This window comes from Erinaceus europaeus, chromosome 5, assembly GCF_950295315.1.
Source record: "Erinaceus europaeus chromosome 5, mEriEur2.1, whole genome shotgun sequence".
Classification (NCBI taxonomy): Eukaryota; Metazoa; Chordata; class Mammalia; order Eulipotyphla; family Erinaceidae; genus Erinaceus; species Erinaceus europaeus.
In genome coordinates, this window is record NC_080166.1 from 49,136,281 (window position 1) to 49,156,958 (window position 20,678).

Genomic DNA, 20,678 nt, shown 5'->3' on the forward strand with positions numbered 1-20,678 from the left:
ATGTTAAGTTTTGTTGTTGTTTTTAATTTGCTTTCCCCTCGCTTTGTTCCCCTTGTTTTATTGTTGTTGTAGTTATTATTGTTGTTGTTACTGATATCGTCCTTTGATAGGGCAGAGAGAAATGGGGAGAGGAGGAGAAGACAGAGGGGAGCAGAAAAAGATCGACACCTGCAGACCTGCTTCACTGTCTGTGAAGTGATTTCCCTGCAGGTGCGGAGCCGGGGGGGCAAGAACTAGGATCCTTATGCTGGTCCTTGCGATTTGCACTACATGCTCTTAACCCGATATATTAAGTTTTAATTATTCTAGAGCAATTAAACATTAAGTAATACCAAATTAATAAAAATCTTTTTCTACATGATTTTCTTTTTTTTCTAAGACATTTTATTTTTTAAATATTCTTATTTACTTATTATTGGATAGAGACAGAGAGAAACTGAGAGGGAAGGGAAAGATAGAAAGGAAAGAGACAGAGAGACACCTTCTGACCCACTTCACCACTAATGAAGCTTTCCCCTTGAGGGTGGAGACCAGGGACTTGAACCTGGGTCCATGCACATGAAAACACTTAAGGTGTGCCACCACCTGGCCCCTCCACATAACTTTAATTTTTGTCTTAGAATTTAAATCACATAATAAGCCAACATTTAGAAATAAAAAAAAAAAAACACTTCCCTTATTTTGTGCAGAAGTCTAAAAACCTTAAAAAATAATGTAGCCCTTCCCATCCTCTTATAACTTACTTAGAAAGTCTTCCAGGAAGAAAATAACTTGTTGTAAATATGTGGAAAGCATGGAAGTAATGGAAAAGTGAAGAGAAGACAGACAGAGGAAAAGAGAAAATTAAGAAGCAAGAGTGGTCCGGGAGGTGGAGCAGTGGATAAAGCATCGGATTCTCAAGCATGAGGTCCAGAGTTCAATCCCCAGCAGCACATGTACCAGAGTGATGTCTGGTTCTTTCTATCTCCTTCTATCTTCATGAATAAATAAAATCTTAAAAAAAAAAAAGAAGAAGAAGAAGAAGAAGAAGAAGCAAGAAAAAGGGCAGGTGGGTTAACTATCAAGCTCAAGAAATAATTATTAAAGTTATGGGTCCCTAGAAACATACATAAAATAGTTGTCAAGGAGGTGGCGCAGTGGATAAAGCACCGGAGTCTCAAGCATGAGTCCAATCCCCGGCAGCACATATACCAGAGTGTTGTCTGGTTCTTTATCTCTCCTCCTATCTTTCTCATTAATAATAAATAAGAATAATTTTTTTAACAAAAAAATAATTTTTTTAACAAAAAAGGAAACATAAATAAAGTAGACATCCTACCTTCTTTCCAGCCACGGTCCCTATTTTTATCTGCTCTATCCCTACTCTTTGGTTCATGTTCATTAAACATTTTTTCCTGCTTTGTATCTTACTGCCTTTCAGCCACCAAGTTGAAGATGCTACTACAGTTCCATCCTGACCTCCCTAGCCAGATAACCTCACCAATATGTCCCAGAACCTCACTCCTTTAGAGCCCTATCCTAGTCGGGAAAGATAAAAACAGGTTGAGAGCATGAATTGATATGCCAATGTCCATGTCCAGCAGAGAAACAATTATAGAAGCTCAAACATGTTACTTCCGCACCCCAAAAGAAAGTTTGCTCCATACTCCCAGAGGGAAAGATGGCCAGAGGGCTTTGAACCCCAATTTCACTGGTAACAGGAACACTGTAACCAGGAAAAACTGTTTTTATACCATCACTGAAAGGGAGGTGAATCTGGAAAATACCAGAGGCAGAGGAAAAAGGAAGGACACTCAGAAGTAGTGGTAGATGTAGGTGTGCCTTAGAAAAGAAGTGAAGGGGCTCTGGGCGGTAGCGCAGTGGGTTAAGGCACATGGCGCAAAGTGCAAGGACCAGTGTAAGGAACCTGGTTCGAGCCCCCTGTCTCCCCACCTGCAGGGGAGTCACTTCGCAGGTGGTGAAGCAGGTCTGCAGGTGTCTTTCTATCCCCCTCTCTCTCAATTTCTCTCTGTCCTATCTAACGACAACATCAATAACAACAACAATAACTACAACAACAATAAAAAAATAAGGGCAACAAAATGGAAAAAAAATTTTTTTGATTTTTAAAAGGAAAAGAAAGGAAGTGAAGACAGGACCATAAAAGTGAATATAGGTGGACAAGTACAGAGATAGAGATAGATAGATAGATAGATAGATCGACAGACAGACAGACAGACAGACAGACAGACAGACAGATACATACATACATACGAGTCAATCCATACCACTGACCTTGGGAGAACCACTGTACTTTCCACAGAGCTATGGTAGTGGGAAGAGTGTGGAATTATACCCGTATCATCTTTTAATTTTGTAAATCACTAATAAAGAAATTCTTTCCATTTCAATGAGTGGTGAAGTAAGCCTGAAAGTGTCTGTCTCTTTCCCTCTCTAACTCCTCCTCCCCTCTCAATTTACCTTGGTCTCAACAGAAGGATGAATATGGGATGATCTCACTCTCAGGCAAAAGTTGAAAAACAAGATCAGAAGAGAAAACACAAGTAGAACCTGAACTGGTATTCGTGTATTGTACCAAAGTAAAAGAATCTGGGGGGGTGGGGGGGAGGAATACAGGTCCTGGAAAAGGATGACAGAGGACCTAGTGGGGGTTGTATTGTTATGTAGAAAACTGAGAAATGTTATACATGTACAAACTATTGTATTCACTGTCAAATGTAAAACATTTATCCCCTGGTAAAGAAAAAATAAATTTATCTGTCTCTATCCAAGAATAAATAAAATCTTAAAAAAAAAAAAAGGAAATCTTGTGGGGGGGGGGGCATAGATAGCATAATGGTTATGATAACAGACTTTCATGCCTGAGGCTCCAAAGTCCCAGGTTCAATCCCTCGCACCACCATAAACCAGAGCTGGGCAGTACTCTGGTGAAAATAAAAATAAATAAATAAATAAATAAATAAGAAAATCTTTTAGAGAAGGAGGCTGGCAAGATGTGTAGTGGCACACCTGATGGAGTGCACAATTTATCATGAGCAAGAACCTAGCTTCAAGTCCACAGTTGTCACCTGCAGAGGGGAAGCTTCATGAATGGTGAAGCAGCGCAAACGTGGGTCTCTCATTCTCTTTCCTTATCACACCTTCCCTACTCAATTTCTCTTTGTCCAACAAAATAAATAGAAAAAGTGCAAGTATTGGCAAATCTGGAAGATACGCAAGTGAACAGTAATAGAAAAGAAAAAGGAGTGGCAAAAAAAGAAAATAAATTTTTATCTATAATCTTAACTACAAGAAGTCCTTGATAAATCCATCTAAATCCCCTAACTCAAACAGAGATAGGTTGCATAAGCTCCCACATCAAACATTCTATTTTTTTCTTGTTACTGAAGTAGATCATGTGATGCCATTTTTCCATTCTTTTTTTAAATTTTTTTATTTTCCCTTTTGTTGCCTTTGTTGTTTTTCATTGTTGTAGTTATTATTGTTATTGATGTCATTGTTGTTGGATAGGACAGAGAGAAATGGAGAGAGGAGGGGAAGACAGAGAGGGAGAGAGAAAGACACCTGCAGACCTGTTTCACTGCTTGTGAAGTGACTCCCCTGCAAGTGGGGAGCCAGGGGCTCGAACCGGGGTCCTTACACAGGTACTTGTGCATCGCGCCACAAGTGCTTAACCCACTGCGCTACTCCCTATTTTTCTATTCTTTCAAAAAGTTTTACCTATGGCTTGATCAGCTAAATTTTTCAGACTATATTCATAGTTTTCCAATTAAGTAAGATGTACTACTCAAACCATGACTACATTCTAATTCTGCTCAGTAAAATAATGTATCTATTAACTTTTATTTCCTGTCTAATAGTGATTAATTTCTTAGATGCAAAGCTTTTTGTTCCTATAAAAGTGTGTTTTTTTTCCTTTGCATCCATTTTAAACTTTATAAGAGCTTCTGAGGCTGTGAAAAATTACTGATAAAAAAAAATGTGCAAATTAAGAAATTCTTAAGACTAGAGGACTGGCAACATGTCTTTAAAATGTCTTGGGTTTCAAAAAGACCTTCATCAAAGAATACATTATTCTGCTAGGTTATCTATCAGTCAGGTTTGAAGAAGAAAGAAATTTTTAGAAAAGCAACAGTTATAGAAATTCATTACCACTAAAGCAGACTTAGAAGAAACACTACAGGGACCTACCTAAATCGAAAATTAAAAATGGCATCAGCCGTAGTAAAGGGGTAAACAAAGACAAGGAAAATAAGCGAGTCCAAGGAAAACAATGAGCTCAAACTGCAGAAATGAGGTGGGGAGGGGCTGCAAAGGAGAGAGGAGGTGCGGTGAACTTTGGTGGTGGGGTACCTTTAGTGGAAGTGCGAACGGAGTGATACATTTTGAGAACCTGAAAAACTGCACTTCTAAAATGTTTCTAGGCATGTAAATTAAACTTGCCTCAAAACCAAATAAAACTATTAAGATAAAAGTGAAGAAGAAAGCTATCGACATTGTAAGGATGCAAACTGAATTTGAAGTAGAACATATGATAAATTCATTTGAATTACCTATTTTAAGATAAATTTAAGTAACATACCACTAAGTCCTGATCTTGAAGCAGGTTGCAAATTGCCTCATATAACATGGGTCTTAAGTCAGACTTGAATTTCACAGAAATCCACTGACCAATGAGCCAAATCACCCTGCGGCGCAGAGGCTTATATCTATGGGGGGGATCAAGAAATTAAAGTGTTAAACATGTTAAGAAGCTCGTTTCATTTCATATATTTCCTCATTTAATGTAAATATGCAATCTGTGTTTTAAAATGAAAGCTACTTCTAAATGTGCCATGGTATAAATACTTATATAAATTTCTGATGTAAATAATACTTTTTTTAGGCAGATATGTTAGTTATTCCTATTAAAGAACTGTAACATTAATGTGTACATTTAGTTTCCTCAAGAGACTAAAAACGGGGTCTGGGTGGTGATACACCTGGCTGAGAGCACATGTTACAATGAGCGAGGGCCTGGGTTCAAGCCCCTATGCCAAGATAGGGAGTCGGGTGGTAGCGCAGCAGATTAAGCACATGTGGCACAAAGCGCAAGGACCAGCATAAAGATCCTGGTTCGAGTCCCTGGCTCCCCACCAGCAGGGGAGTCACTTCACAGGTGGTGAAGCAGGTCTGCAGGTTTCTATCTTTCTCTCCCCCTCTCTGTCTCCCCCTTCTCTCTCAATTTCTCTCTGTCCTATCCAACAATGACGACATCAATAACAACAATAATAACTATAATAATAAAACAACAAGGGTAACAAAGGGGAATAAATAAACAAATTTTTTTTAAAAAGTGCCAAGAGATAGTAATACAGAACCTATTTTCAGGACCGAGTGGTGGCACAACTGGTTTAGGGCACGTATTACAATGCACAAGGACCCGGGTTCGAGTCCCCAGCCCCCACCTGCAGGGCGAAAACTTCACGAGTGGTGAAGTAGGCTGCAGGTGTCTCTCTGTCTCTCTCCCTCTCTAACAACCCCTTCCCTCTTGATTTCTGGCTGTCTCTATCCAATAAATAAAGATAATAAAAAAAAAAGAACCTATTTTCAATTTCCAGGAACAATTCTATTCTCAGAACACTGTGAGAGATTCTGAAACATGTATTCACATCAACTTATATTGATTTCATCTAAACTCTGAGTTTGTCATAGGTATCCAGTTACAGAAGAAGGAGACTCAAATTATCAAACATTTTTAGTAACACAAACGTGTTATTCTAAGGCCAACTATTCTAAAGGAAACAAAGGATCTTAACAAACTATAAACTTTTATTTGTGTATAAGAAGTCTAACAAAGTATCTTCTTTGAAATTCTGTATATTTGAATGGCAAAATATTTACTTATTACTGGGTATAAGTGGAATAAGTTTATTCATTGTACTACATGTAATATACCATACTTCACAGCAAATTACAAACTTAAAAGATGAACAAGCATATAGAGAGAACTGATTGTTAAAAGTCACAAGATTTTTTTCCCCTGCATTTGACAAGTTCATAACACAATTAAATGAATTAAAATCTACAAAGCTATATAGACTAGGATTTCAGAAAAAGAAGGTGGTGAGCCTTGTATATCCTATAAAGAGTATATCTGACAGAAGCTGAAAAAAATCTGTCTCAAGGAATGAGTGTTACCTGAATAGTTATAAAGGTGAAGGTAAAAATGACCTGTGTGACGTGCAACGAAGAAATCACAGGACCCTAAGTAAATGGACTCCTATCTTAAGGATTATTACATTCTGCTCCACACTAAGAAATGAAGCTCTGAATAATCCAGTTCTAATATCACAGTCACTTCTGGGATTTAGGGATCACTTTGTTCCTCAAAGTACAGCTGGGGACCAGCAGCAGCATTTTCCTGGAAGCCTAACCGAATCATTCAGGCTGCTCTGATTAGGAAACCACAGCCTACACTGTAAAACAGTCAGCTGGTGATTCTCAAGGACAGTAAAGAGCAACAAGAACTGGCCTAGATGATTTCTAGCCAAAAGACATATAATGAAAATCAAATATGCGATTTTAAATTTAGTACCTACTTTTAAAAAAGTTATAAAAAACTGGTATGATTTCGATACTATTTTTATCTTACCATATCAACAATACTGCCATTCTAACATGTGATCAAGACATATTTTATACTACCTTAGCTTTTAAATGTAAATCTCAATTAAACTGTCACTTCTTCAGTTATACTCACTGTATTACAAGTGCCCAGTCATAGTCTATATGCTGGATACTGTGCAGAGGTGCAGACTCATTAGTCTCCAGGACTTGGGAGCAATCAAACCACACATTTTGCTCCCTGTTGAGGATTAACCCTCCATCAGAGTCTCACTAACTTCCTGAGGGCAGAATCCCAATCCCTCTTATTCACCACTGGTTCTACTGAAAACACTGATGGCTAAACAAATGATTAAATAACTGACTACTTATTGACAAAATCAGTTATGAAACATCTCCAACTCCACAATCTACTACATTAAATATTGATAAAATAATTCATTTAGGGTGGCTTTCTACTCACTAATACAATAGATAAGTATAGACTGACGTATGCCTATAACCTAGGTATTTTGATATGCAACATATCTATAGAAATAAAAGACCTGCACTACCAGGCCTCCCCATCACCCAGGGCCCTAGTCAGGGAGTCCTGGGATTCCCACAGACATGATGGGCCTAGACCTCTAACAGATCCCTCTCATCACTGTCACTGGTCACCTCCACCAGAAACAACACAATGGACCCCTTTGTGGGCCCCAATAGGATCTTGCCCTTTGTGTGGATCAACAATGGTAGGGAACGCTCCATTCTCCGAAGGGAGGTTGGACAACATACTCTACCACTCGAGGAAGACGGGTCCTGAAATTAGTGCAGTCTGCAATATTCCTAGATGTGACCACAGAATTCGAGCTCAGACCTACAGATTTGCAGAGGTTACACAGGCTAAATATTTATCCTGTACTTAATATGGGCCCTAGATCAAATCGATGGGGCTTATAGTTAACAATATTTATATACTTTTCCCATATTTGGGAGCTACTATCCTCCGTGATCCAACTTTCTACTCCTTTTTCCAACTATGACCCAGATAATACCTCGGGTCTACCTGCATGTTAGCTGTCAGACTCAGGCAAAAACTAGGAAAGTCATGTGTCCTTTGTAATATACAAAAAATAGACCTACTAGCTTTTTCCAAAAGGGAGACCCCAAATCTTCATCTGCAGTATTCTTGCCTTTAAAGGTTCCTGATTAGTCAACAATTTGTTCTGCTTTATATCTTAACTCTTTTTCAGCCACCAGGTTCCAGATGCTACCATGATGCCAACCAGATTTCTCTGGGCAGATAATCCCACCATTGTGTCCTGGAGCCCCGCCTCCCCAGAGTTCCGCCCCACCATGGAAAGAGAGACAGATTGGGAGTATGGATCAACCTGTCAACACCCATGTTCAGCGGGGAAGCAACTACAGAAGCCAGACCTTCCACTTTCTGCATCCCATAATGATCCTGGATCCATACTTCCAGAGGGATAAAGAATAAGAAAGCTATCAAGGGAGGTAATGGGACATGGAGTTCTAGTGGTGGGAACTGTGTGGAATTGTACCCCTCTTATCCTATGGTCTTGTCAATATTTCCATTTTATAAATAAATTTAAAAAAAAAAAAAAGAAAGAAAAGACCTGTGCCACTCAACAGAAGAAATAGAATTTTTCCCAAGCCTCTCACTTTAAACTAGACATAACTCATAAAAAAATCATTAACACTTTTCTTTACTCATGTAGTACCTAAAATGAAAGCAATTATAGAAGTAGTTAAATGTATAGGAAATGAAGAATTGGAAAATGTTAGATAGGTCTGTTCTAAAATAACGGCACTCAACTTAAGTCTAAAATATAGTGTCTCTACCTCCTACTCAATTGTCTTCCAAAAGATTTTACAATACACTTGGAACCCAGAGCAAGTTGCCATCCCTGAATATTACTTTGACACCACCGCTAGCCCTGACAAGACAACGTGCTCCTTATCTTTATAAAAGTTTCTCCTGGAGTACTATCTTAACACCAAAACTTTATACAAGTCAGAATTCACATCAAGCAAACACATTTTCACATGAGATTTTTTTTTTAAACTTAAGTGACTATAATACCTCCTTTACCAGAAAATCTATAAGGTAATGTAAGTAGAGAGTAAATACACAATTTTATACTTGCCTATTGTGAATGACTTGTAACTCAGGGAGAAGTTGGTTTTTAAACCACTGATCAAAATCAACGCTGTCAAACAGCTCATAAGCAGCTAATCCAACAGCATTATATACTAAGAAAATAAAAGAAAATGCACAATGTCATATTCCTGGCAGAATGCTAAGTGTAAAAAAACCTAGATATACACCAAGTTCTGTGAGAGAGAGCATATGTTCACACGTATCCATAAACTACTGCAAAATATATACCTGAAAACAGAAGTACACTGAAGTTTGCAGTGAGTACCCCCCTAACACTTCCTCTCCACTATTCCAACCTTTGGGTCCATGATTGCTCAACAATTTGTTTGGCTTTGTATGTTAACTCTCTTTTCAGTCACCAGGTTCCAGATGCCATCAGGATGCCGGCCAGGCTTCCCGGGACTGAAGACCCCACCAATTTGTCCTGGAGCTCTGCTTATCCAGAGACCCAACCTACTGGGGAAAGAGAGAGGCAGACTGGGACCAGTCGACGTCCATGTTCAGTGGGGAAGCAATTACAGAAGCCAGACCTTCCACCTTCTGCAACCCACAATGACCCTGGGTCCATGCTCCCAGAGGGATAGAGAATGGGAAAGCTATCAGGGGAGGGGATGGGATATGGAGATTGGGTGGTGGGAATTGTATGGAGTTGTACCCCTTCTACCCTATGGTTTTGTTAATGTATCCATTCTTAAATAAAAAGTAAATTAAAAAAAAATCTACAGTAAAATCTACAGTACCCTAGGTTCGAATGATTACTTGAACTGACAATTTAGAAACACTAATTATTTGACTTTCTGTCCTTCCTAATATTCTTTACAGCTTTTGAACAGGAAATTAAATTCACTATAAAATATTCAAGTCAAAGCACTCAAATTAAGGGATTGCATCTGCTTTCAGGTGGATGCAATAGTTTATGATCTGGGCTGTATTTACCACACTGCAGACTCATCTCTCACCATAATCCCTCAACCTCCATCTACCAACTAAGTCAAATTACTCCAAATTAAAATCTAATTTTTTTTTCACCTGCCTTCAAATTTGGTACTGTTCCTTCTGTCTAGAGCTACACACTCTTTACAAGTCAGCCCTCTTTCTCTCTACAACCTGAGGCTTTTCCACACTGCTAGATTACTATCTATTTTAGCATTAACTGTCCTGTACTATAATTATTTGCTTGCTTGATGATCTGCTCATCCAGAGTTCTTGTATTTTATACATCACTCTCCCAGCATAATACTGCCCCACAACAGATACATTATCTACCAAAGAAAGAAATGTTTCTAGATAATATTACACTAACATACCAGCATCTTTAATTAATAATGCATTCATATCTTCCACATTAGTTGGTCCTAAGAAAAGAAAAAAAAAAAACAGTATTAGTAAACTTAAATACAATGTCTAAAATATTTTACATGGTCCAGGAGGTATCACAGTGGATAAAACACTGGATTCTCAGCATGAGGTCCAGAGTTCAATTCCCAGCAATATATATATTCACTTAAACTCAAATTTGCTAGTTTCTCAGTTCAGTTAATTACTATTTAATTTGAACTATTACATATATACATGTCATATGTATATATGGCAAACTACATGCTTTGTATATATGAGGCCCTGAATTTGATTCCCAATATCAAAAGACAATTTTATACACACAAAAACTCTGTTTATGTTTTGTTATCGTCACCATTAATAAGCACAAATACAACATGTAAATCTATATACACTTTTCAGAATCATAACATATTTGAAAAGCATTAACAACAATCAACAGTGGAGAAAAATATGGCACAAACTGCTACTGGATTATAATCTTATTCTAAAAGAGAACTTTTAAAAGAAATGACAAAAATGTAAGTGCACTAAAAGTAAAAGTAAAAATTAAGGGGCAGGGAGATAGCACACCCTATAAAGGGGACAGCTTTCCACATGCAAGGACATGGGCTCAGTGCTCCAGTCCCCATCTGTAAGGGGGAAGCTTCATGAGCAGTGGATATTTCACTTTCTCTGCCCCTCTCCCTCCCTCTTTATTTTTTCCTGTCTGTCTCTCATCCTCAATGAAAAAGAAAGAAAAAGGAAAACATGGTCAACAAGATCTGTGGAATCATACAGACACCAAGCTCAGCAAAAACCCTGGAGGCAATAAATAAATAGAAAAAAATAAACAGTTAAATCAAGAGCTCTAAAAACTTAGAGAAAAAAAAAGGAAAAGGAAAAATACCAACAGACATTATAATCACTGTGGAATATGAAAGCTTTAAAATACAGCTAGCAGTCTACAGTACTATCCAGAAATGAGAGCACTAGAGGTAAGACATGAAATAACGATAATGATAAGTATACTAAATAAGGAAAGTCACTAGTCTAAAAAAGCTAGAAGAAATAGAAATTAATCCAGAGTAGTTTTAAATGATCGATGTCATGTAAAACTTTACCAGCACATAAAACTTTAACAAAGTATAAACTAAATAGCAGATCTATGTTCCTACAGTGGATAGATACTACAGTTAAAAAAGAGTAATAAAGGCTGGGTAGACAACATAGTGGTTATGCAAGACTTTCTTGCCTGAGACTCCAAGGTCCCAGGGTCAATCCCCAGTACTACCAAAAGCCAGAGCTGAGCAGTGCTCTGGTCTCTCTCTACAAATCTCTCTCCTTAAAAAAAAAAAAAAAAAAAAAAATACAGTTCAAGACCCAGGCTCCCCACCTGCAGGGGAGTTGCTTCACAAGCGGTGAAGCAGGTCTGCAGGTGTCTATCCCTCCCTCCCCATCTCTGTCTTCCCCTCCTCTCTCCATTTCTCTGTCCTAACAACGACGACGACATCAATAACAATAACTACGACAACAATAAAAAACAAGGGCAACAAAAAGGAAAATAAATATTTTTTAAAAATTAAATAAAATAAACAATATTTTTAATATTTTTAAGTAGTAATAAACAAGTGAGAGAAAATGTTCTAAATACAACCCCAAACCTAATAAGAACATTATCAAATTGAAGAGTCTATAGTTCTGTATTATGAAATTAATAAGTAATATACATCAGAAGCTGATTGCTATGACAATACAATTAACATTCATCTTTACAAATTAGCACTGTAAAACTTGACTAAAAACTTGGCAAAAGACTCCCTTACTGTTATCTCCTTTTATCACTACCTATTTACTGTAATTTCTGCTCTCAACGATCAGTCTATCGGTTCAGAATATTCTATTATCACCTACTTCCTAAAATACTGGACACTTATGACAGCATGCTATCCCTTCTCTAAGATGCGCTGACTCCCTACACAACCTCAACCCCCCATTCACACAAAACACTCCTCTCCACATCGCTGGGACAGCTTACACTTGCCTTTTTGTGGGGGCCTTTCACCTAAAGTCCCTATACGTGAGATTTGTCCTTAGCCTTCTTTTCCTCTCCGAAGACTCCCTTCCTTATAAACAGATACAACTGTCTCTCCAACCACAATCAATAACTGTTTTCCCATCATTCAGCATCATCACTGATCACTTTTTTTTGCCCAGCACAACCCATAACCAAAGTCAATTCATCAATAAATAGTTACCAAGTAAACCAGAAGCTGGGAATAGATGTGCTCACTACATCCTCCTTGAAATATACAGAAAAGCAGAAACAGTGAATCACCATCAACAAATAATGTGTCGAGTGATCATCAAACATTAAAATGTCATTTCATTGTTGTCTTCAGTCTACCACTCCCTTGTCATCCCACTGACAATATTGTGACAAAAGTTTATTATTTTATTTCTTATTTTCACCCACTACTTCCAACAGCATGCTCCAGATATACTGTTTCCCCAAATAATATAGCAACTGCCTATTATTTTGGTTCTGCTGAAAGTAGTTAATTTAAAGCAGATCTAACATTCAAAGTCTCTCTCCAGACATTTTTTGGTAAACTGACTAATCTTGTTTTTTACTAAAAAAGACACCCCTTCAAAGAGAACACATTCTGTATTTCTCAAGTTCCTATCTATAACATGATCTAGAAAATGGAACATTGCAGATAATAGGCACTCAAATCATGTTAACTGAAAACCAGGTAGATAAACCAGACTATGACAAAATATACTTCACCTTGAAGTGTTTGCATCATCTCTAGAAGTACTGGAGTAAGAGTCTGATTATATTCATGGAATATATCTATAAATAGCACTTCAGTGCAAGGCTGAAGGAAAAAACACAAATTTCTAATTAAAGCAAAGGCAGATTATACTGATTAATTCTACAATAAAACAAAGAAAAAATTTTCAAATCCTGAAAATTTTCTCAACTATTTAGTTTTCTAAACATAATATTACCTTTTTTTATAATGAGTAATAAGATCATATTTTAATAATAACATAGAAGGTTCAATTCACTATTTCAATCACTTGGTATTGTGTATTCAAAACTAAAAGAAAAACTACAGGAAAGAAACAATTGATGTTATTAACTGATAAGTGAGTTACTATAAAAAGCATTTGGGGCCATATTTATAGATTCTATAAATTTTATAAACTGACTTTCCAAGAATTAGTATTTTAAAAATTACGTACTTTCTTAGCATTAATAAGAGTATGCAACAAAAGCAACTAGTGAATTCTAGTCAGCAGAGTAGCAAATATGTATGTATGTGTGTGCTCATATGTTATATGTATGTGTATATATGTAAATGTATGTGTATCAATACTTATGTTAAAAGAAATTATTGCTAACTATATGGCAAAAATGATTCATTTTTGGTTCTAAAGTACTAAGTCCTTTGATATTTCACAATATAAAGCAATTGTAATTAAATTTTGAAGATAATGTTCTTCATCACTAAAAAGGGATATGACAGGTATTCATATTGAAATACAGAATGATAAAGTGCCAGCTCAGATATCTGCTTCTAAATAATCTGAAATCAGGTGTTTATGTGAAACAACACTAGCCATGAGTTGTAACTGATAGCTACCCTTTAAATACAGAGTTCATAATAAGTCTTTTTTTTACTAGTTTGAATTACCACAGGTTAATTTTTTTTAAAAAAAAAAAAATCAAAACAGAATGTTCAAATTGTAAAGTACCACCAACAATCTCTTTAAGTACAATTTCTCTAATTTTCTATACAGGCTTATGAAAATAAAACTTCATGAAAAAAACTAGTGAGCTAAATTTTTATTACAGCAGTGACAAATTATGTAAATTACATAAGCACTAGTCTTCACTAAAAAAAGATCTTCAAAGACACTTCATAACTATTCTCCAAATGTTGGTCATATCAATAAATGCATGTTTAAAACACTGTTTAAAAGAAAATGTCACCAGACTTCCCTGGACAGACAACCCCACCAATGTGCCCTAGAGCTCCGCTTCCCCAGAGCCCTTCCCCACTAGGGAAAGAGAGAGGCAGACTGGGAGTATGGATTGACCTGTCAGCGCCCATGTTCAGCGGGGAAGCAATTATAGAAGGCAGACCTTCCACCTTCTGCACCCCACAATGACCTTGGGTCCATGCTCCCAGAGGGTTAAAGAATAGGAAAGCTATCAGGGAAGGAGATGGGAAACAGAGTTCTGGTGGTGGGAACTGTGCGAAGTTGTACCCCTCTTATCCTATGGTTTTGTTAATGTTTCCTTTTTATAAATAAAAAAATTTTTTTTAAAAAAAGGTCACTGTGAATCACAATAGGTGAAGAAAAAAGTTTTAACGTTTCAAAAGAAGCTTTATAATTACTTAAAACATTTGCAAGGAAGTTAACTCTAGCCAAAGGGTGGTAGTTTTCACTTCACAGTAGTATTTTGATTTGAACCATGAAACATTTCCAGTTTAATGGGGGGGGGGGGGGTGGCAGCTAATTCAGGGGCTGGTGGTAGTGTAGCCTGGAGAGCACATGCATGAAGACCTGGGTTTCAAGCCTCCAGCCCCCATCTGGAGGGGAAAAGCTTCACAAGCTATGGAGTACTAGTACTGCAGGTGTCATTTTTCTCCCTTTCCTCCTCTTTCTCCTCCTCCTCCCCCTCATCTTTCTCTTACTCTCATACTTACTTGGGAGGAAAGGAAGGAAGGAAAGCTTGCAATCTACAAATGGAAATTTTTCAACCAAAGTACATAATTAAGTGCTTTTTTCTCAAATATCAATTCTTACAATTACAACTCAGTACCTATCTGTCTGATTTAATGCTTAGAATCTTCCATACAATGTTGTTCTTGTACAGGGAGGTAGTACAGTGGATAAACTAGACTTAGAAGCATGAGACCCAAGCTAAATGCCTGGCATCACATGTGCCAGTGATGCTCTAGTTCTCCCTCTCCCTCCCCCCCCCATTAAGTAATAAATAAATCTTAAAATAAAGAATCTTGATGGGAGTCGGGCGGTGGTATAGCGGATTAAGCGCACGTGATGCGAAGAGCAAGGACCGGTGTAAGGATGCCGGTTCCAGCCCCTGGCTCCCCACCTGCAGGGTATTCGCTTCAGAGGTTGTGAAGCTGGTCTGCAGGTGTCTCTCTCTCTCTCTCTCTCTGTCTTCCCCTCCTCTCTCCATTTCTCTCTGTCCTATCCAACAACATCAGTAACAATAACAGTAATAACTGCAACAGCAATAAAAACCAACAAGGGCAGCAAAAGGGAAAATAAATATAAAAAAATTTTTAATAAAATCTTGATATTTTACAAAGAGTTATAGAACCATGAAGCTTTTCCCTATCAAGTCTCCTTTCAGTTAATACTTACCCTCAAACTGTACTTCCAAGAATCTCCTCCTGTTTCTTCCACTGCTGTAAATCAAAATATGACAAATAATTCTCTCCAGAAATTCAATAATGACAATTTAAAGAACTGCAGAGGCCGGGTGGTGGCTCACCTGTTTGAACACACTTGTTACAGCGTGCAAGGACCCAGAATCGAGTCCCAGTCCCCCATCTGCAGGGGGAAAGCTTTGCGAGTGGTGAAGCAAAGCTGCAGGTGTCTCTGTCTCTCTCTCTCTCTATCTCCCCATTCCAACTTGATTTCTGGTTGTCTCTATCCAATAAATAAATAAAGACAGTAAAAAAAAATAATAAAAGAACTGCATAATAATGTTTCTACAGATTGTTTCAAACACCGAAAACAAATGCTTGAGAACACAAGATCTAACAGATTTACTACAAGGCACAGATGACATCTGTGTACGTCAACTATCAAGTGTTACACACATCAGCATTCTAACATAAACATTACTCAGAGAAGAAAACTCCAAATAACCATCAGATCCAGAACGTCTGACATCACCCAATCCACTATGACTACAAATCTGACGATCATTTCAACACAATTATTTTACAAGTTTAAAATAGTCATAATTTCTATTTAAAAAAGATTTCCCTGTTTTTGCAACTAAAATACTTCAACATTTAAAACCCTAGAGAGCCAGTTTTATACTATGTTATTACATGTTGAAAAAAGACAGAAATAGGAAACGTAAAATTTTAAGTAAGAGTAGAAGGGAAAACAAAGGGAAGTGCATTGTATAAGCTGGTGGTACTTTCTAAGTGAACAAAGTGTTTTTCTGTGACAAAGAAATGAGGAGTAAGTGTTGCAAAATGTTTAAGGCAAACAATATGTGTACATATCTATACAAGGACTCCCGACCAAAGGGATAAGATAAGAAAAAGTTAAATTTCTAGTCTCTTACTTTGGTTCTCCAGCCCCCACCCTCTACCCACTTTCTTTGCTTATTTCCCAAATTCCGAGTTTGGAATATTGCACCAAAGCAAAGGGCTGGGGAGAGTAAGAGAGCTGTTGAGGGGCATTACTTTCAAATACCGGTATATGATGGCAGAGAAAAATTGAGAAATCCTACCTATGTTATCAACAACTGTGTCTACTGTAAATCAATCATTAAAGTAAAATAAGCAAAACCATTTAAAAGCAAAAATCAAAAATCTAGCCTCTGTCCAACCAGTCCAAATAACTCAGACAGACTATCACACACACTTATTTTTTAAATGCATACAACTCCTTGATTTTATACAGCAGTCATAGTAGATTCATTCTATTATTAAAATTCAGACAAGAAAACGAACTCCTATAAAAACTTTTTTAAAAAGTTTAAATTGAAATCTATGTAGATAAATTCTTCAACAGTTTAGAAATATTTAGTTCAAACAGCCTTTCATATGTAAAAATTTCTACAAATGTTTCTTTTTATTTTTTGGTGTTTTTTTTTATTCCCTTTTTATTGCCCTTGGGTTTATTTTTTTTGTTGTTGTTGTTGTTGTTGTTGTTTTAATCAGAGCACTGCTGAGCTCTGGCTATGTTAGTGTGGGGGATTGACTGAGCCTCAGGTTACATCTCAGGTGTAACACTTGATAGCTGGCATACACAAAATTGTTAAATTAATTCTTAAGAAAAACAAGAGTCTTAGGCCAGGGAAGAAAGTGCAGCGTTAGGCCCTGGGACTTCCACACAAGAAAATTCAGGGCCAGGTGATGGTTCACCCAGTAGAGCACACACACCTGAGGATCTGGGTTTGAATACCTGGTCCTGACATGCAGGGGGAAGCTTCCCAAGCAGTAAAGTAGTACTGCAGGTATATAGTCATGTCTCCTGCTCTCTGTCACATGCTGGTGAGCATATCCCTGCGCTGGCATGCTACCCTCCGCCCCCCACTCCCCCCCACAAACACCTCTCTCCCTCTCTCTCTCCCTCTTACTTACTCTACAGGAAGGAAGGAAAGAAAGAAGGGATGAAGGGAAGAAGGGAGGGACATGACAGGCCCCAAAGATGGCTCTGATAGAAAAAAAAAAAAAGTCCCAAGTTCATCACCAACGCTAACAAAAATCAGAGTCAAACATCACTCTGGTGGTAATAATAATAATAATAAAGGCTCAGACTCTGACGTCCCAGGTTCAAACCCCAGTTCCACAGCAGTGCTCTGGTTTTAAAAAATACAATGTTATTACATGAATTGCTAAAATCAAAGTATCTGTTTATAGAAGGAGGGAGAAATCATGCCAAAACTGAAAGATTAATTCTTACTAAAGCCTTCTGGGTCTTCTTCCCACATTGTCAGTTCTTCTTCAGTCAAGAGAAAATAATGAGAGACTAATCTTCTACAAATCTCTGTCAAAGTGGGGTATGTGAAGAATGCCATCTTAATCTTATGAGCTTCAAGAGTTTCAGGACTGCTGTCTAAAACAAAATGGAAATTTCCAAGATAATTAAACAGAAAAACATTCTATCCACATTTGTTTATGGAACATGAATAGAGTTTGGCAAAAGATATTGCCATAAAAATTTTCCGTTCAAATACTAAAACATTTTATTTGATCAATATCATATTCGTCATTCATTCTGTCTTACCATTAGCTAGTGTTATACTAAACTACATAACCACAGCACACTGAAGTGCTAACTAAAATGACCCTCTCCTATGAGTTCCTCATTGTGGGGCACCACAAATGAATAAATTATTAAAAACGTAATAATTTATTGAACCTTCTAGAAACAGTTTTACTTGATATAAAGTCAGAGTATATTTTTAACTGTACAAAAAATACACTATATAATACAATATAGCTAATTAAAGCTGGCATTCAAATATTAAATCTTCTAAGTCTTATCTCTCTTGCAAGTTATATGTAATATTTTGTTTTTCAGATTAAAATGAATAAATTTCAAGAAATCACACTGAGAGCAGCTCACAATCCAAAGAAAATAAGGTAATAAAAAACTTAAGAAAGTATTACCTTCAAAATTTTTGGATGGCTTGTAAGCGTAATTTTTGACAATCATCTTAATGAGATTCATGCACTGGACAATGAATCGCTCAAATGTAAGACCTTCACCAACTTCTGTAAACACATAGCACACAGAAAACTCCAGGGACCTCTGAATTAGAGGAGTAAATGAAAATGGATGCTGATCCAAGAAGTCCAAAAGCTATAAAAGAAAAAAAAATCAAAAGTTTCTCCAAATTCATATAGTCATCTATAAGTACAACTTAAATTGTAAATTTGCAAATATATATGCAGCAAGTTTTGCACCTTGGTAGGAAGTATATTTAAATCATGTGAACTTTCTTCAATGCCTACTGGGACCTTATGCCCACACAATTCCACTGCTCTCGGCAGACTTATTTTTCTTTTCATTTTAGATAGAAACAAAAAAGGGATGCCATGCTATGGTTTGTGCTCTATTATGGTGCTAGGAGTTCGAACCAAGGTACTTACTTCCGGTATAGTGTGCACTCTCACCAAGTGAGTTCACTAACTCCTGACCCTTTTACATGCAGTTTTACTTGTAGCATATTTACTGGAGTACATCAGATATTTTGATTTGCATCCAACTGTATTTCACAAAAGGACTGTTTTGTTATTTCTAGTACAAGGTTCAAAGTAAAACTGCTTCATTTTTAATTTGAAAGTCATGCACAAATGTAACACAAAAAAATTAAGCATACAAAGACGGGCTTTTCAAAGGAATGAAACGAGAAGGAACATAATAAGAACATACACTACAAGACAAATCTAAAAGCTCCTCTTTTTTAAGGTGAGGAACAATACAAGGTTTTCACTGTCTTGTAAGCAGAAATATGCCACTCATGGGGCCAAGTGGTGGCACACCTGGTTGAGCGCACATGTTATAATGCACAAGGACTCAGGTTTGAACCCCCAGTCCCCACCTGCAGGGGAAAAGCTTTGTGAGTGGTAAAGCAGGTATCTCTCTCTCTTCCTCTCTATCCCCCCTCTATTTCTGACTGTCTCTATCCAATAAATAAGTAATAATAATAATAAACCGATTACTCTACTTCTACTTATCTTACTTAGCATTAGCGGTCTTAACCCTAAAGAAGCAACATTACCATTATTTGGAGATGAAAACACAGAGAAAATCCTTACGATTTCACTTAAAAAAAAAAACTTAGAAAATGATCAATGAGAACAACAAAATGGCAGGTCACAAAATCAATATAAAAAGCCCTCTTATGGGGGGGGGGGTCACGCAGTGGTACACCAGGTTAAACCTAGTATAAAAAGCCCTCTTGTGGGGGGGTGGGAAGGATTTGTGGAAGGAATAGTAGGTGTACGTGTGATTTAGAAAGGAAAGCAAGACCACAGGAAAAAAATAGGCAGATAAATAGATACAGATAAATAATTACAGAAATAATAGTCAACCTATATCTGTGACCTTGGAAAAATTACTGCAGTTTTCAATGGAGGGAATGGGGACACAAAATTCTGGTGGTGAGGATGCTGTGGAATTATACCCTGTTAACTTATAATTTTGTAAATCAATATTAAATACGGGATGATCTCACTCTCAGGCCGAAGTTGAAAAACAAGATTAGAAAAGAAAACACAAGTCGAACCTGAAATGGAATTGGAGTATTACACCAAAGTAAAAGACTCTGGGGTGGGTTGGTGGGTGGGGAGAATACAGGTCCATGAAAAATGATGAATGAAATAGTGGGGGTTGTATTGTTAAATGGGAATCTGGGGAATGTTATGCATGTAAAAAAAAAAAAAAAAAGAAGTAGAAACGCAAAGCAGAAATTGACTGAGTTTGGAGTATGGCACCAAAGTAAGAAAGCAGAAGTACACTAGAGTTTGCAGTGAGTACCTCCCTAATACTTCCTCTCCACTTTTCCAAGCTTTGGGTCCATGATTGCTCAACAATTTGTTTGGCTTTGTATGTTAACTCTCTTTTCAGTCACCAGGTTCCAGGTGTCATCAGGATGCCGGCCAGACTTCCCTGGATTGAAGACCCCACCAATATGTCCTGGAGCTCAGCTTCCCCAGAGACCCACCCTACTAGGGAAAGAGAGAGGCAGACTGGGAGTATGGACCGACCAGTCAACGCCCATGTTCAGCGGGGAAGCAATTACAGAAGCCAGACCTTCTACCTTCTGCAACCCACAATGACCCTGGGTCCA

At 37.4% G+C, this 20,678-nt stretch overlaps 1 protein-coding gene across 2 annotated transcripts in view; it reads right to left on the minus strand.

Annotated features, from left to right (window-relative positions):
* Window positions 1–20,678, minus strand: part of IPO11 (importin 11) — a 191,280-nt gene that overhangs the window by 116,356 nt on the left and 54,246 nt on the right. For both annotated transcript variants that reach the window (XM_007516917.3, XM_060191289.1), the window contains exons 10-16: window positions 18,493–18,685; window positions 17,783–17,935; window positions 15,497–15,540; window positions 12,879–12,969; window positions 10,078–10,125; window positions 8,757–8,862; window positions 4,583–4,709 (exon numbers count right to left, since the gene is read on the minus strand). In XM_007516917.3, the coding sequence (XP_007516979.1) occupies window positions 4,583–4,709; window positions 8,757–8,862; window positions 10,078–10,125; window positions 12,879–12,969; window positions 15,497–15,540; window positions 17,783–17,935; window positions 18,493–18,685 (762 nt within the window). The remainder of the gene's footprint in view (window positions 1–4,582; window positions 4,710–8,756; window positions 8,863–10,077; window positions 10,126–12,878; window positions 12,970–15,496; window positions 15,541–17,782; window positions 17,936–18,492; window positions 18,686–20,678) is intronic.